Genomic DNA, 18,077 nt, shown 5'->3' with positions numbered 1-18,077 from the left:
CAACCACCAACCTTGCACAGCTTTAGTTGTTTTAACTACCTGAAGAGAAATGTTGACATTGCATGTTCCGGTTCTGGGCTTCAAAATAAATATGACCTTTTGTCCAAACCATATATGTAGCTTTTCTTTTGCTGTACCTAATCTTACTGAAAAAAAGTACCAATAATTACATGAAACATGATACTTTTAGAATAAACAGGGAATTTGAATCTCATGATTATAAAAAAAAACAGGGTGGAGTTTTCCTCCAAGCTTCTTTATTGCGAGACGTGTGTTAGCCGGGTGTGTACGTTTTTCATGCAAGATGTGTTTCTTTGTGCATGCAGCTTTTGTTTGTGTGCGTTGTTACAACCAGACAGGAAGCTGAAACGTCTCTTATCTTTGTCAGGGAGCTACAATCTAACCCCAGAGTGAAACACATTTAGTGTTTGTTTGCCAATAACCTCCTTCCATCCGGGACTGCTATCTTTACCCCAAAATCTATTATTGACGAGAGTGCTGAAAAGGTGATATATGCTTAGCTAACTTGGCAAGATCAACACTAATGGGCTCTGACTAAGGCAGCTGAATAATTCATCTGCTATTAATCTAATAATGGTGTCTTGCAACAAGACACCATTTGTAGACCTACAAAGAGACATCAAGCGAAGGAGGAAAGCGCTTGACATTTGGACCTCATAGCACCACAAAGCAACAGTCTCACAGCTACCAGCCCATCCAGCTTGCTTTTGGTGTTTTGATGGTTTTGTTCTGGTTAAGTCAGAATTTATGAGATGGTGTGATGCTCTTGCAATGGTGCAAATGTAGAAGTCTTTCATTTTTATATGAAATAATGCATGGGGGGGGGGGGGGGGGGGGGGGGCTTACATGTCTTCCACTAATATACTGCTTGTTGAGCTGAAATGGAAGAAGTCAATGTGTTAGGACAAAATGATGGGAAACAACAACAGAGAGAGGGAGACTTATCAGATACAAACTTCAATAGGAACAAAGCATTAGAGAGCAGAGTTTTGATGACATTTTCGTGTTATGGTAGCCTGGCAAGCCATCCTACGTCTAGCCACGACCTGTAGACAGAGCTCAGTCATAGGAGGGGAATCCACGGTTGCATTTCGAATGCAACTGGACTGCGTTAGGACCAATCAGAGCAACAAACAATGTGACATACTCATACATATGACAATCAGTCAACAGGGCAGCCATTTTTTAACCCCTTAGCATTCCAATGTCCCGCCCATGGGACAAAACCCCATCGCGTTCATTAAACTTTGAAAACTCCCTAAGCAGCAAAGGTGTCTGAAACAAAAACATCTTCATCAAAGTGTGTTTGCAACTTTGCAACTGAGCTGAGGGAGGTAAATCAGGATTATGTGGTCCAAAGCTTACGCCAAAGCGCTAGTCTAGAGCTGCCACCATCTTTGTTTGTCCAGTCATCGTATTGAAAATGCTCTGCTGTAACGGTGCTAAACCCGCCCAACATTTCTCTACAAAACCTAGAGCGCTGTGATTGGCCAGACACAAACTGTTCAGGACAATGGTAGACCTGCTGAGGCTACAATGGAGCGTGGCTAGACCGTCCTACAGAGCAAACTACTCTACTACTGCTAGATTTCTAGGCTAAAGTCATGGTGTGGTTAATATCAGTCAGCATGTCTGAATGATGAGAATTAACATTTGAACCCTCTGGAGGCAGGCGTTGAAGATTTGCAACGTTAAAACCTACCTACCTGGTTACTCCACATATGTATTTCATGAGCATTTTTTAACTCAGAAGTACCCCTGAAGGACTTAGTTGTTCGTCCTTTTATCAGAACTTATTTTGAGGGTTAACCATCTCATTTAGTAGGAATAAAAAAGCCCACCTGCTGCTACCATAGTGGGAACTTACCTGTGATGCGAGAGCAGATTCTGATTCAACTTTGGTGTTTAATTCCAAGGTGTTCTTATTTGAAGTGTCTGATTGTGTTTTACAGTCTATAGACCTAAAGAACAGACCAGAGAGTGAGATGCATTTTAGTGAAATTTTGTTTTTGTCACAAGATCATGGTCAAAACCATAATAAGAGTTGGGACCTACCACAAAAACTCATTGGATGAATTTTTAGAAGAACGTCGTCTTTCCAACTTCCATTTTTTGTTGCCATTTCTTTCAGGAATGGGATTTAGCTCCTCCCATTTATCCAATGACCCAATAGTAACTAGAGACAATAAGGACAATTGAGATATCCAGAAATGCCCGAATTGAAGGAGAGTAAACAGGAAGCGAAACAGACTCAGACAGAACTGACATCCTCCTGTGAAACCTAACTTTCTGCTTTAATTTGGACAAATGAACATTTCTTTGAGCGAAATTGTGGACAAATTTCTCAGAATAATTTCTCAGAGACAATTTAAAAAGTAATTTATTTCTACGAGTAAAAACAAAAAACAGCTTTTCAGTCACAAATTGCAACCAACCAATCTTGGACAAAATACAGAGAAACACAATCGTGCCTTCTGATTTCTATGGAAGCAAAGCAAAACTTAACAGCTGCCAATTTTCATAGTTTTTCCCTCTGACTGAAATTCAGGACTCTAATCAATCTTACTGCCACCCAATTTGATTTACCCTTCACCATTAGTTTTCTCTTTCACCCTTTCAGCTAGCACATACAAAAGTAATTGGCCGTTTCCCTGAAATGTCTTTTGAGATGATCCCTGTCAGTACACTAAATTGGTTTGACCCCTCTGTGGCTCATCGTGGGCACGTGTGAGGTAGTTTCCTCAGGGAATGATGGAAATTAAAGTCGTGGCGGGCACGTCAGTGAACAGTCATGACAGTTTTGAGAGTTTTATAGCTTTTGTGCTCTGGAATATGATGGTTGATGGTGCAATAATGTGTGTAAACATCCCAGGGTAGATCACAACAGAACATTTAGTGAGTTTTAAACATTTACAGCAGTGTTTTACAATTAAAGAGCAAGTCACCTCTAAATCAACTGATTTTTTGCTGATAAACTGTATAAATGAGTGTCTAATCGTAGTGTAGAGACGTGTGTCAGACTCGAAGACTGGGTTCGGGAGTAAGAGCTTTTATTAGAGACTGCTGGCTGCAAGCGGTGCTGAAAAGGCTGACGGAAGGATGAGGTCTGAGTTAGAAAGGTGGAGGTTTAAGCTTCTGAATACTCTGATCATGGAACACGGTGGAACGATGACTGAGTGAAGAGCCGGTGTGGCGTCTTCCATATATAGACATGGATGACGCAGGTGCAACGTGGAGGGAATCCCCGCGAGGGGCATGCTGGGTAATGGTCCGAGACAGAAGCCGGTCAGCTGGGAGAGCCCGGCCTGGGGGCTTGGACTCTGACAGGACCCTCCGGTCCAGGGATGGCTCCAGAAGTCCCCGGGCCACCTCGGTGGGCCCAGAAGTCCGAGATGAGGGCAGGGTCCAAGATGGAACGGGCCGGCTCCCAGGAGCGTTCCTCAGGGCCGTAGTCCGCCCAATCAACAAGGTACTGCCAACCCCGACCCCGGCGACGAGCATCCAGAATGCGCCGGATGGTGTAGATGGGCTCACCGTCGAGGAAGCGGGCCGGCGGAGGCGCCGGAGCCCGAGGCGGCAGGAGTGAGGATTCCACATAAGGTTTGAGCCGGGAGGTGTGGAAGGTGGGATGGACGCAAAGGCTTGTAGGCAGCCGCAGCCGGTACGTGTCCGGGTTGATGACCTTCTGCACGGGGTAGGGTCCGAGGAACCGGGGAGCGAGCTTCCTGGAACCGGCGCGGACCCGGAGGCCTGCCGTGGACATCCAGACCCTGTCCCCTGGAGCATAGGAGGGGCCCGGGCGGTGCCTGCGGAGGTGTTGGTGGGAGTAACGGGCGTTGGCCCGGGTAATGGAGGCCCGCGCCTTGATCCAGGCATTTTTGCAGCGCCTCACCAGGGATTGAGCGGCCGGCACCGCGACTTCGGGTTCCTGGTGGGCAAAAACTGGGGGCTGATAGCCATAGCAGACCTCGAAAGGGGACATCTGAGTGGCAGAGGAGGTGTGGAGATTATGAGACAGCTCTGCCCAGAGGAGGTACTTGGGCCACTGCGAGGGCTGCGCCGAAACGAAGCAGCGGAGGTACCGGCCCAACTGTTGGTTTGCCCGCTCCGTTTGACCATTGGTCTGTGGGTGGTAGCCCGAAGACAGGCTGTCAGAGGCTCCCACTAGATGGCAGAAGGCTTTCCAGAAACGGGCCGTGAACTGGGGACCACGATCCGAGACCACGTCGACCGGGAACCCGTGGAGGCGCACCACGTTCTCCAGAAACAGTTCTGCAGTGCGTCGAGCCGAGGGGAGGCCCGGGAGGGCGATGAAGTGAACAGCCTTGGAAAACCGGTCAGTGACCGTCAGGATGGTGTCGAGGTCGTTGACCGGCGGGAGACCCGTGACAAAGTCCAGCCCCACATGGGACCAGGGGCGGCTGGGCACCGGAAGGGGTCTGAGGGTGCCAACCGGAGCCTGGGTGGATGCCTTAGAGCGGGCGCAGACGTCACAAGCGCTCGTGTATTCCTTAACATCCCTCTCCATACGTGGCCACCAGAGAGCCCGTTTAACGAACCTGAGAGTCCGAGAGAAGCCTGCGTGACCAGACAGGCGTGATGAGTGGGCCCAGGACAACGCCTCACTGCGACAGGCCGAGGGGACGTACAGCCGACCGGCGGGGGTCTCTGGTGGCGCTGGGTCACCCTGGAGGGCGTTTTGGATGGCCTCCTCCAACGGCCACCCAAGGTGGGCCACAAAACAGTGCTCCGGGAGGATGGGCGCCTGCTCGGACGTGGGCGCTGAATGGGTGAACTGGCGAGAGAGGGCGTCTGCCTTCTGGTTCTTTGTCCCGGGGCGATAAGCGAGATGGAACTCGTAGGGTTCAAAGAAGAGGGCCCAGCATGCCTGGCGAGGATTTAACTGCTTGGCGGACCGTATGTGGGTTAGGTTCTGGTGGTCAGTCCAGATGGTGAACGGGTGAGTGGTGCCCAGAAGCTACTGCCTCCATTCCTCCAACGCCCATTTTATGGCTAGCAGTTCACGATCCCCCACGCCGTACTTCTGCTGGGTGGTGGAGAACTTCCTGGAGAGGTAGGCGCAGGGATGTAGCCTGTCGTCGGGGCCGCCTTGGGACAGGATGGCGCCGGCGCCGACATCAGAGGCGTCGACCTCGACCACAAAAGGGACTGCCTGGTCCGGGTGGCGCAGGATAGGAGCCGATGTGAAACGAGCGACTAGGTAGTGGAAGGCCCGAACGGCGTCTGGGGTGAGCCGGAACGGTTGACCAGGAGGGCTCGGTCGGGTGAGAGAAGTGAGAGGTGCTACAATGGTGCTAAAGTCTTTGATAAATCGACGGTAGAAGTTGCAGAAACCCAGAAAACTCTGCAGTTGCTTTAGGCTGGTAGGTAGGGGCCAGTCCTTAACCGCCTGGACTTTCTGAGGGTCCATGGTTAGACCCTGATCCGAGATCAGGTAGCCCAGGAATGAAACGGACCGCTGGTGGAAGGAGCACTTCTCGGGCTTGCAGAACAGGTTGTTGTCCAGGAGCCGGGTCAGGACCGCGCGAACATGGTGGTGGTGTTCAGCCTCTGACTTGGAGTATATCAGGATGTCGTCCAGGTAGGCAAACACCCACCGTCCCAACATGTCACGGAGGACATCATTGATGAAGCGTTGGAAAACGGCGGGGCTATTACACAGTCCGAAGGGCATGACCTGGTACTCCCAGTGACCGGTGGGGGTGATGAACGCCGTCTTCCACTCATCTCCAGCTTTGATACGGACCAGGTTGTAGGCGCTCCGGAGGTCCAGCTTGGTGAAAATCCGCGCCTGGGAGATGGCATCCAGGGCGGACGTGAGGAGCGGCAGAGGATGGCGATCTCTGACTGTGATCTTGTTCAGTCCTCTGTAGTCAATACAGCGGCGGAGATCACCCTCCTTTTTCCTCACAAAGAAGAAGCCTGCAGCACCTGGGGACGACGAGGGTCGGATGAAACCCTGCTGGAGGGCCTGGTCGATATAGTCCTCCATAGCTCTGGACTCGGCGGGGAGAGAGAAAAAAGGCGCCCCCGGGGTGGAATGGTTCCTGGCTGGAGCTTGATCTCCATGTCGTATGGACGGTGAGGCGGCAGTGCGGTGGCTCGCTGCTTATCGAACACCGCGGCCAGATCTCGATAGGGCGGTGGCAGATTGGGTGGCGCTGAACTGGAGCCACCTTCCGGGCAGTCAGGTCGAGGTGGAGGAGGAGAGAGGTGGGTCCGGCACTGGGCCCCCCATTCCAGAAGGCGAGCTTGGGACCAGGAGATCCGTGGGTCGTGGAGGCGGAGCCAGGGAAACCCCAGGATTAGAGGAGAGGAGGGAGCACGGATAGTCAGGAAATGGAGGGTCTCCCGGTGGCCCTGGACTGTCATCTGGAGGGACTGCGTTCGGTTTTGGACAGGGTAAGGCTGGAGGGGCCTGCCGTCCACCGTGGTCACTGGTACAACCCTCTCTAAGGGGATAGTGGGGATCCGTAGGCGTTCAGCCAGATCCACATCCATAAAATTGTCAGCGGCCCCCGAGTCCACCAGCGCGTGCATCTGGAGCGAGGTCTCGCCATATTGGAGGGTGACGTGCAGAAGGAGCCGATTGGAAAGGGCAGGGGTTGGAGTTGACCTAGGCTGAGCGACCCCGAGACTCAGTGGGTTCCTTCGTTTCCCGAACGGACGGGGCAGTTCATGCATCTGTGGTCGGGGGAACCACAATAGGCGCAGAGGCCCTCGCGCCACCGTCGCTGTCCCTCCTCCGGAGGAAGGTGGCCCAGTTGCATGGGCTCCTCAGTGGCAACGGGTCCGGGAGTAGGAGTGGGGGGGGGGCGAGGAAAAGGTCCAGGCACCCTGGATGGGCGAATGAGAGGCTTGGGCCGAGCCAAAACCCGCTGATCCATGCGCAACGCCAGGTCCACAACTTCATCCAGGGTCTGGGGTAGCTCCTTTCCCGCCATCTCATCCCGGATGTAGGTTGCCAGTCCCTCCAAGAAGACGGCTCGGAGGGAAGAGTCATCCCACCGCAGCTTGGCGGAGATGGTGCGGAACTCCGACGCATATGCGCACACAGAGCGCTCCTTCTGGCGGAGTTTTAGGAGTCGTGTCTCTGCCCCCATTTCGCTGCTGGGTGGAACAAAAGTCTTTCTGAGAGCGGCCACGAATGCAGCGTAGTCGCTGCACTCCGGTGATTTGGAGTTGTAGAGCGCAGCAGCCCACTCTGCCGTGCGTCCGGAGAGCACGGAGGTGAGCTGTGCCACCCGAGAGCGTGCAGTGGGGAAGCGTCCTGGGTGGCACTCGAACTGCATGTCGAGGGTAGCAAGCAGACCGTCTGGACTCCCCGTCTCTCCATTCCACTTCTCCGGGAGACTGAAGTGTGGCTCTCCCGTCGGTGGAGTGATGGCTTGCAACTGGAGCGCATGAACCTGCTGCTGGAGTGCCGTGACGGCAGTAAACATCTGCAGGGAGAGATCGGTCTGGGAGTTCAGCCTGGTGTTAAGCTGGTCGACCAGGGCGTGGAGCTGAACGTTCTCGCTAACAACCTGCTCCAACTTCCTCTTAATCTGCTCGAACTCCGCTGGATTAATGGACTCAGTCATCCTGTCAGACTCGAAGACTGGGTTCGGGAGTAAGAGCTTTTATTAGAGACTGCTGGCTGCAAGCGGTGCTGAAAAGGCTGACGGAAGGATGAGGTCTGAGTTAGAAAGGTGGAGGTTTAAGCTTCTGAATACTCTGATCATGGAACACGGTGGAACGATGACTGAGTGAAGAGCCGGTGTGGCGTCTTCCATATATAGACATGGATGACGCAGGTGCAACGTGGAGGGAATCCCCGCGAGGGGCATGCTGGGTAATGGTCCGAGACAGAAGCCGGTCAGCTGGGAGAGCCCGGCCTGGGGGCTTGGACTCTGACAACGTGTAGTCAATAATTTGGCACATTAGTTACAATTTAAATTTTCTGCCTAAAACTGTCAGTGTTGTGCCATCTTCAGGTAAAAACTGCACTACATTTGAATTTAAATCTGCCACCGCTATTGGCGAAAAGGTACGCTGACTTAGCTGGTACATTATGATGTCACAATGTTGTTGTGAGCCTGTGTGTGTATTTGTTAGCTGCTCCACCCTCTCAGTCTGCCAGGCAGCATTTGTTGCATTTTTCAAACAAGAAATGGGAGTGGAGTAAGACTGGTAGGGTGTGACTTGCTCTTTAAACAAGACACATCTCAGAGTTCCCCAGTGGTTGTGATATATTATAATTTTGATTAACATTTGTTCAAAATACCATAATTAGTGCTGTCTGTTTTCACCTGTGTCCAGTGATGTCATGTCTGGGTTTCTCGTGTTTGGACCTGTGTGCTCCACTTCCACCTGGATCAGCTCTGTCTCATCCGTTTTCTTCTTGTTTGAGTTGTTCTGCTGGCCATCACTCCGGGATGATAGGATGCTCTTCCTGTCTTTGCTGTTCCTCCTCTCACTGGGTTCACTCAGATCTAGAAGGTCCAGTGTTGAAGACAGAACTGTGAAGGGATAATATTCAGTTAGCAAAGCTACTTTTATTCATTTTAGAGTAAATATAATAATAGATAATAATAAAAGTTAAAGGCCCCAAAAGCAAAGGTGGAAAAATGTCAACTTTCAATGCATAACAAATAAATAACTGCCTTGTGTCAATGAAATTTTGAATCAGGCAGTAATTTAACTAAATTAAACAGGTATTTACCACAGAATTGGATCGAGTTTTGGTAACAAAATTAAAGTGGGCTTACGCACATGATTAAAAAAAACATAACACCCTGTGTGTTGTTTTCTGTGGAAAAGAAGCTCTGGTGCTCTTGTTTCCAGATGTAGAATTTAGTGAGAGTGGGGAGCGGGAAATGGCAGGATCTACAGTCAAAGTCATTAAAGTTGTGGTTGACTGAAAACCCTTTTTTTAAATGATTGTTTCTGATTGTAGTCGGTCAATCAGAATTTTTTAAGCAGGCTGAACATGAAAATAGTCTCCTACACCTATCTCCTGCATCAGCTTCCGATAGATAATAGACAGTGCCTGGTGCCTATCTCCAGCGGTCAATGGGCAAGCAGGCAGGGTACACCCTGGACAGAGAGCCAGTCCATCGCAGGGTGTGTTCAATTCAATTCAATTCAATTCAGTTCAATTCAATTCAATTCAATTCAATTCAACCCAGAGGGAAATTGATTGCTGTAGTTGCTCAGAATCCTACTAATAATTAAGTTGTCAACGAGTTATTGTATATTACAATAGCTGCTGGCAGGAAGGATCTCCAGTAGCGGTCAGTGTTGCAGCGAAACTGAAGAAGCCTCTGACTGAAGACACTCTTCCGTTGTCGGACAGTCTTGTGAAGAGAATGCTCAGGGTTGTCCATAATTTTGCTTGCTACAGACATTGAAGGACCTAAGCGTCCTCAATAAGTGCAGTCTGCTGTGTCCCTTCTTGTAAACGGCTTCGCTGTTCTTTCTCCAGTCCAGTCTGTTGTCCAGGTGAACTCCAAGGTATTTGTATTCCTCAACCACCTCCACTTCTTCTCCCATGATGGAAACAGTGTTTGACTCCACCCTGTTTCTTCTGAAGTCTAAAATCATCTACTTGGTTTTGTTCACATTCAAGGTCAGATGATTGTTTCCACACCATGCCACAAAGCACTCCACCAGCTCTCTGTACTCAGCTTCCTGTCCATCTCTGATACACCTGACAACTGCAGAGTCATCTGAGTATTTCTGTAGATGACATGTCTCTGATTTGTACTGGAAGTCTGAGGTGTACAGGGTGAAAATGATAAAGAAGAAGAAGAAGAAGAAGAAGAAGAAGAAGAAGAAGAAGAAGAAGAAGAAGAAGAAGAAGAAGAAGAAGAAGAAGAAAGTATCATTTCTATAGCGCTTCTCAAGATAAAAATCACAAGGCGCTTCACAAAAGCAAAAAATGTAAACATATAAAAAAGCATTTAGAAAATGTTAAAAAATATATTGAAAATGAGCAAAAATAGGCAATTGGGATTTAAAAGAAAAAATGTTAAGAAAGAGAGAGAGAGTCAATAGGAAAGAGGGAAATCAGTGGATCCTGATGAAGGTGGAATAGGTGGGGAGAGCAGAATAAAGAGAGAGTGGTGTAGAAGGCCATACAAAAGCCAGCTTGAACAAGTAAGTCTTCAGCTGCTTTTTAAAGGAGACCACTGAGTCCACTGATCTCAGGCTCAGGGGGAGAGAGTTCCAGACTCTGGGGCCACAGCAGCAAATGATCTGTCACCTTTGGTATTTAGCCTGGTGCGCTGCACAACCAGTAGGCTTTGATCACTGGACCTCAGGGACCTGCTGGGGGTGTAGGGACTAAGAAGATCACCAATGTAAGATGGTGCTTGTCCATGTAAGGCCCTATAGACCAGAACCAGGAAGTTGACTGGCAGCCAGTGAAGCTGGAGGAGAAGCGGGGTGATGTGGTGAGTGGTAAGAGTACAGTCCCCTGTGGTGCTCCAATGTTACTGATCGCCTGGTTTGATGTTCAGTTCTTCAGTCTCACAAACTGTGGTCTGTTTGTCAGGTAGTCTTTAATCCAGGCGATAGATGAGGGCCCCACCTGTGTCTTCTGGAGTTTCTGGCAAAGTACATCAGGCTGAATTGTGTTAAATGCACTGAAGAAATGAAAGAACATGACCCTCACAGTGCTGCCTACTTTGTCCCAGATGACAGTGGGTTGGTTGAAGCAGCTGGATGATGGCATCTTCAACTCCAACTCCATGGCGATAAGCAAACTGCAGCTGGTCCTGATATGTTCTAGTTTTTTTATTCAGGTGGACCAGCAGGAGTCTCTCCAGGACCTTCATGATGTGGGATGTCAGGGCAACTGGTTAGTAGTCGTCATTGACTGATGGGCGAGTTTTCTTTGGTACCCGAACAAGGCAGGATGTCTTCCACAGGACTGGAACCTTCTCCTGGGCCAAGCTGAGGTTGAAGAGGTGCTGCAGAATCCCACAGAGCTGCTCTGCACAGGCCTTCAGCACCCTGGGGCTGACACCATCCGGACCGACAGCCTTGTTCCTGTTCAGTCTCTCCAGCTGCCTCTTCACTAGACTTCTAGAGACAGATAGGTGGGAGGGGGAGGTAAATGGGGCAGCAGCATCTCCTGACTTGGTTGAAGACAGATTTATAGAACCAGAAGAGTCCATGACTGTGTTAGAGGACATAAGAGCTGGCGTGTGACAGATATTGTTCCTCTGTAATTTGTTCTCCAGCTTCTTCCTGTATGCCTCCTTGCTGTCTCTGATCTTGATCTTCAGTTGCTTCTGTATACTCCTCAATAATTAACTGTCTCTCTCCTTGAAGGCTCTTTTTTCTCATTTAGCAGATTCTTCAGTTCATTGGTGATCCAGGGTTTGTTATTGGCAAAGCATCTCACTGTTCTGGTGGGTATGATGTTGTCCACACAGAAGTTTATATAGTCAGTGACACATCCAGTCATGGCATTGATTTCCTCTTCATATCCTTGGCAGAGAGTCATTCAATCTGTGGTCTCAAAACAACCCTGCAGGGCTTCTTCAGTGTCATGTGACCATTTTCTCACAGTTCTTCATGTCACAGGTTGCCTCTGAACAAGTGGTTTGTATTTTGAGCAGAGAAAAACAAGATTGTGATCTGATTTTTCCAGAGGAGGTCTTGTTTTGGACATGTATGCATTCTTTACATTTGCATAACACAAATCCAATGTCTTGTTTTCTCTGGTGGAGCAGCTGACAAACTGTTGAAATGTTGGAAGTGTAGCAGAGAGTGAGGCATGATTAAAATCACCAGATATAGCCACAAATGCATTAGGGTGCTGGGTTTGTAGCTTAGTGACAACGGAACTGATGGCATCACATGGATTTTCAGCAATGGCTGAAGGTGGAATATAAAGGGTTGCCAAGACATCACTGGTGAACTCTCTTGGCAAATAATATGGGCGACAACTTACTGCCAAGAGTTCAACATCTGGGCTGCAGAGACGACATTTCATTGAAACATGACATGGATGGCACCATCTGTTGTTGACAAGCACTTCCACTCCACCTCCTTTTCTTTTCCCGCTCCTCTTCAGATCTCTGTCTGCTTGCACAGTCAGGAATCCTGGCAGAGAGACGCTGGAATCGGAGATATGGTCCTGCAGCCATGTCTCAGTGAAACACATAACACTGCACTGCCAAAACTCTGGCTGAGTCCTTGATAGGGCTTGGAGTTCAACCATCTTGTTGGCCAGTGATCTCACATTGCCCATTATGATCGATGGAAGAGATGAATTGAATTTCCTCTTTCTCTGTATCTGTTTTGCTTCCGCTCTGCATCCACGCTTCTTGCATTTTAGCTCATTTGGGATTAGTGGCTTCAGTTGAGGTATTATTTCAGCCTTTCCAATACTAATCAGCTGCTCCCGATTCTAAACCAACTTGTTGCCATGGTTACACATCATAACAAATGCTCAAAAAGTTAAAAAAGTAAAAAAATTGCAGCAAAAATCCTCCAAGCTTCACAGCATCAGAAACAGAAAAGCAATAGGTCCAAAAAAACACAGCCCCTCCTAAGACACCAGAAGAAAAAATGCCCCAAAAAGGCTAAACTTACATGTAGTTAACACAGCTACTCCAACATGCAGCCACCCAGAGCAGCGCAAGAATTGGAATCGTTTTCCAATTAAACATTGTTTAATATAATTCTTCAGCTACTTGCTTTTTGACAGAACATTTCTTTACTCAAATGTTTTCACAGAAGGAGACCTCAGTAGAGAATTAAGTCAACGTTTGATTTGACCACCTGGATGCTATTGTTTCTCTGGGTCAGACATCAATAAACACGCACCTCATGCAAACAAATGCAAACTATTTAGTGAAACCACCTGCCCTTTTCCAAGCAATCACTTCCCAGATGACTTTGTCTTGCAAATTAGCCAGAAACTAAAACACAACAAGCAAAGAGAAACCATCTGGTACAACAAGTCAGTGCAACCATCATTGTTTTTAACTATCTGTGGCTAAATAAATACAGCTAATCTGTCTTTGTCAACAAAAAGTCTTAAATATCACAATATTATTAATTAGGTAAATGAGCCGTATGCATTAATTGTTAAATTAGAAAGAATGTCTGGAAAGTAAATCATCCTGCCTTTTTTTCCCATCCATCCATCTATTTTTGTCTGCTTATGGGGAGTCAGGTCCTAGGGACAGCAGCCTTAAGCCTGATTCATCCTTCTCCATCTGCGTCAGTGCGGAGACACGCAACACCATTATCCATCCTTGCGCAGGGCACCGGCAGGCACGCAAGTACGCACGGAGTCAAGCCCACTTTTTTAAACATCCGTCAAACGAGACGGACAACGCAAGCTTGTGATTGGTCAGGACGCCGCTGTCGTCTACACCGCCGCCATTGAGCCCTCAAAAACAAAGAGCCGAGGACAACTAGTGGCAGACATGGAGAAGCTTGAAGAATACCTTGCAAAAAAGAACCTCTAAAAACATGAATGTTTTAATTACCCGTGACTGGAGGAGTGAATAGATATGCAGCAAACGTTTTATTTGTGGACGGAAATGACAGGAAACGTGGGTTTAGAGGTGGTGAGCGCATGAAGAGGTGGAGGAGAATGAGAGACACATTTGTCTGTTAAAAAGTCTCTTATGTACAAAAAAAAACCAAAATATAAACACACTAGCTTGGACCGGATACATGACAGGATACCACAGAACAGCGCTACGCCCTCTGCTGTCCTGGCCGGGAATTGCTTTGCAACACTCCCCAGGAGACGGAGAAGCATGAGGGCAAAACATCTCCATCCGTGTGTGTGTGTTTCTCCCTGTTGGAGCTGACGGAAAAGCATGAGGCTTAAGCAGAGAGGCCCAGACTTCCTCTACCCAGCAACTTGGGCCAGTTCCTTGGAGGTAATCCCAAGGTGTTCCCTGGCCAGCTGAGAGACATAGTACCTCCAGCGTGTCCTGGTTCTTCCTTTATGTCTCTTCCCAGTTGGCCGATCCCAGAAAACCTCACCTGGGAAAGGAGGCATCCTAACTGGATGCTTGAGCCACCTCAACTGGCTCCTCTCAATGTGAAGGAGCAACGGGTCTATGCTGAGCCCCTCCCAGATTACTGAGCTTCTCACCCTATCTCCAAGGGAGAGCCCAGCCACCCCGCGGAGAAAACTAGTTTTGACCGCTTGTATCCGTGATCTTATTCCTTTTGTCACTACCCAAAGCTCATGACCATAGGTGAGGGTTGGAACGTAGATTGAACGGTAAATTGAGAGCTTAACTTTGCGACTGAGCTCTCTTTTCACCAAGACAGAACGGTACAACGCCCGCATCACTACAGACACATCACCAATCTGCCTATTGATCTCATGCTCCATCGTCTCCTCACTCGTGAACAAGACCTCGAGATACTTTAACTCCTCCACTTGAGGCAGGACCTCATCCCTGACCTGAAGGCATTGTAGGCAAGGCAGCTTTATTTATAAAGCACATTTCAAACACAAAGGCAATTCAAAGTGCTTTACGGTAGCTAGAACAACAAACACAACCAATCAAACAAAGAAATGTAGATATTAATTTCAGGCATATTCAAAAGGGTACCAGTTACAGAGCAGAAAGTGCAGCATATTCTACCCTTCACTGACTGAAGACCATGGTCTCAGATTTAGAGAGACTGACTCTCATCCCAGCTGCTTCACAGTGGTCTGCAAACTTCTCCAGCAAAAGCTGGAGATCATGTTCTGATGAAACCAACAGGACCACATTATCTGCAAAAAGCAGAGACCTGATCCTCAGGCCACCAAAACAGATCCCCTCACCACCTTGGCTGCCTGGAAATCCTGTCCATAAAAGTTATGAACAGTGTCTGTGATTAAGGGCAGCCTTGGTGAGTCCAACTCTCGTCGGGAACGAGCCCAACTTACTGCTGGCAATGCGGACCGAGCTCTGACACCGATCATACAGGGGCCTAACAACCCGTATCAAAAAACCTGGTACCCCATGCTCCTGAAATACTCCCTGGTGGGGTTTTCCTGGCACGCCCAACTGGGAGAAGATCTAAGGGAAGTCCCAGGACACGCTGGAAAGACTATGTCTCTCGGCTGGCCAGGGAACATCTTAAGATTCCCCTGGAGGAGCTGGCCCAGGTGGCTGGGGAAAGGGAAGTCTGGGCCTCCCTGCTTAGGCTACTCCCCCCGTGACTCAGCCCCAGATAAGCGGCCAAAAATGAATGGATATAGATTGATTGGGCGAACTCCCATGCACCCTCCAGGACCCCCTAAAGGTACAGGGCTGGTTCAGTGTTCCACGGCCAGGACGGAAATCATGTTGCTCCTCCTGAATCCGAGGTTCGACCCTCCTCTCCATAACCCCTAAATAGACCTTACCACTATTTCTTAGTAAAATTATATAAAAGATAAAGGAAAATAAATCATTAAATTTATTTACAACCCAGCTGTGATTCTCTATTTTATGTGTTGTCTTGCATCAAAAAGTGATTATTGTGGCCAAATCATTATCTAAAAAGATCAAGTTACAGGTTTAACTTTTTGTGGCGCCTGAAGCTTCAGTTTTGATCCACATGTTGTGTGACATGGTGAGCTGGGCTGTCAAGGGTTTTTAAGCCAAAGCATCTCTCGGGGGTAGACATGCAAAAAACCCCAAAAAGGTTTTGGATGCTCTTTTTGTGTAAATAAAAACCTATCTCATATTTCAGGACTGTGAAGAAGAAGAAGAAGAAGAAGAAGAAGAAGAAGAAGAAGAAGAAGAAGAAGAAGAAGAAGAAGAAGAAGAAGAAGAAGAAGAAGAAGAAGAAGAAGAAGAAGAAGAAGAGGAAGAAAAAGAAGAAGAAGACACTTTACATTGCTTTAGTGTGGTAATTAAGCAGCTCAATTTCAGTTTGTTCGAGCAGCAAATAAATTCAGCTCTTTGCGTATTATTTCCATTAATTCACCCGTCCACCCTTTGTTCATGTTCTTTAAAATGCGACTCCTGAATGAGAATCAGTCATTGCAAATATTTGACAGCTGCAAAACCAAACAATGTGGAATAAAACCATCAATGACCCTGAATGTGTTACTTTTCCATTAAATCCTTCAGCATTACAAATGGAACCTCTACATTTTAGTCACGTTTCACTAAAAGTGGACACCTCGTTAATACACATTTTAATTTACTGTAAAAAACGATAAAACCAGGTGAAAATCTGTGAACGTTGTGAACCAAAGTCCCATTGCAGCTGCAGCAGAGACACAACCAGGGTTATTTAACAATCTCAATAAAGCAGGACCTTCTCGTCACAACAATGTGAGGAGACTAACCGTTTTTTCTGTCATCTCTGAGTTCCCTGACGGTGCTTTAGTGCAGTGGGAGTTCATAACAGGCACAAGACTGCATAATTGGTGCGCTACTGTTTCATGACAACAAGCTGAGAGCGTTTGTTGCCTAAAATCTGTGTGTAATTAGAGCGTATGCTTGTCTTTCATGCATTGTGCTCCTTGGATGACAAGCACAATGATCAAATCAGAGGAGACACACTCATGAGGATTTTAGCCTGAATCATTCCCAACATTCAAGAGATGGGAAACACTGCGATGACAAATTATTAAAAAATGTGACATTCTTCTTAAAAAAACAAACAAATAATAGTAGACAATTAAACAAAGCCCTGCCCTGAAACCCACAGCAGCTTGCTACGTCTTCCTCTTCACCGGCCGAAGCCTGTTTTAAATCAGGACATATTATAAGGAATGCAGATGATTCTTTAAAATAAAATGTTAAATTGGGGTGAGATATTAAACCCACACTGCCCTCCACACAGGCTGTATTGTAAAAACAACCTGCAAGAACATGAATGTGAAAATTTAATGAATGTGGCTAATGATGTAAAACACTTTCAAAGGTCAGCGTGGCCCAAAAGGGCTTGGACAAATGCAAGCCGTTCACCAGAACATTAGAAAATGACTTTGCATGACACGAAAAACTAAAAACAACCGTTTATGTAATATTCTGATTGTCTTGTTTTCATTTTCTCATACAAATTGGAAATTTGCACAGATGTTTGCATGATTTGATTTTTTCACACCTCTTTCAGCAGTCCAGTCGAATTAGAAATATTTATAAGGGAGTAATAATCCACTGAGCAAGAATAATTACCCATATCCGGTGTTGGGAATGTTCGTTTAAAAAACGAATTAGTTCAAAGTTCCGTTCATACATTTTAAAATGAACTAGTTCATTTCTTAGTTCATAATTTAAAAAATTTGAACTTAGTTCACTGTTCCAAAAACGAACCCACCCATTCAGCCCACACTCATGCCCAGCTGCAGTTTTTACCAACAATATATTCTCAATAACATGAGGAAAACATTATTTTATGGGAAATTATTAAATAATCTTAGGAAGCAGGCTGAGGTAGCAAACTCAAAGTGCAATATTAAAAGTGCAAAACATTAAAAAATGTATAATCTTTCAGTTAAGTCCTGTTTCAGTTTTTCTGAATGAACTTTGACTCCTGCACACAGCATAGACCAGGGGTGTCAAATATGTGGCCCGCGGGCTGGATGCGGCCCGCAAGCGGGTTAAATCCAGCCCGCGAGATGGTTGTGTAAACTTTATTTTCATACTTTACAATGTAGCGTGAAAATAAATGTATCTTTGTGAGCAAGTTTCCTCTGTAATGAGTATAAATAAAACAAAGCTGCGCTCAAGGCTCACACAAAAACTTGAATCCCATCCTGAAGTTGGCTGCCACTCAGGATGTGACTTCTGATATTGATGTGCTGGTGAAAGCTAAAAGATGTAAAGTAAAATGAGTCAAATATACTTTAAGTGCTGCATGGAACTGATCTAGCCATGTGATCTGAAAGCTCTTTGAATCACTAAGGAATGTTTTTTTATTTATTGATTTTTTTCAGAATTTCAAGTACACTTCAGGTGTTGTACTTGTACTATTTTGGATACACTGTCCTCAGGCTCCAGTCTTGTTTTATATTGATTGTATTAAAACAAAGAAAACAATCCGAAGTTGTTTTTAATTTACCGGTCCGGCCCAGT

The 18,077-nt window shown here is 47.1% G+C and overlaps 1 protein-coding gene across 3 annotated transcripts in view; it reads right to left on the bottom strand.

Annotated features, from left to right (window-relative positions):
- The window catches only part of pex5la (peroxisomal biogenesis factor 5-like a), a 159,492-nt gene that overhangs the window by 44,372 nt on the left and 97,043 nt on the right, over positions 1–18,077 (bottom strand). For 2 of the 3 annotated variants that reach the window (XM_054752331.2, XM_054752333.2), the window contains 4 exons: positions 8,334–8,543; positions 2,077–2,197; positions 1,889–1,982; positions 868–897 (listed from right to left, as the gene is read on the bottom strand). In XM_054752331.2, the coding sequence (XP_054608306.2) occupies positions 868–897; positions 1,889–1,982; positions 2,077–2,197; positions 8,334–8,543 (455 nt within the window). The remainder of the gene's footprint in view (positions 1–867; positions 898–1,888; positions 1,983–2,076; positions 2,198–8,333; positions 8,544–18,077) is intronic. The other variant, XM_054752332.2, reaches the window with a different exon arrangement.

This window comes from Nothobranchius furzeri, chromosome 8 (genome assembly GCF_043380555.1).
Source record: "Nothobranchius furzeri strain GRZ-AD chromosome 8, NfurGRZ-RIMD1, whole genome shotgun sequence".
In the NCBI taxonomy this organism is placed as follows: domain Eukaryota; kingdom Metazoa; phylum Chordata; class Actinopteri; order Cyprinodontiformes; family Nothobranchiidae; genus Nothobranchius; species Nothobranchius furzeri.
Note: the sequence above shows the minus strand (reverse complement) of the source record. Positions and strands in the feature narration are given on the sequence as shown.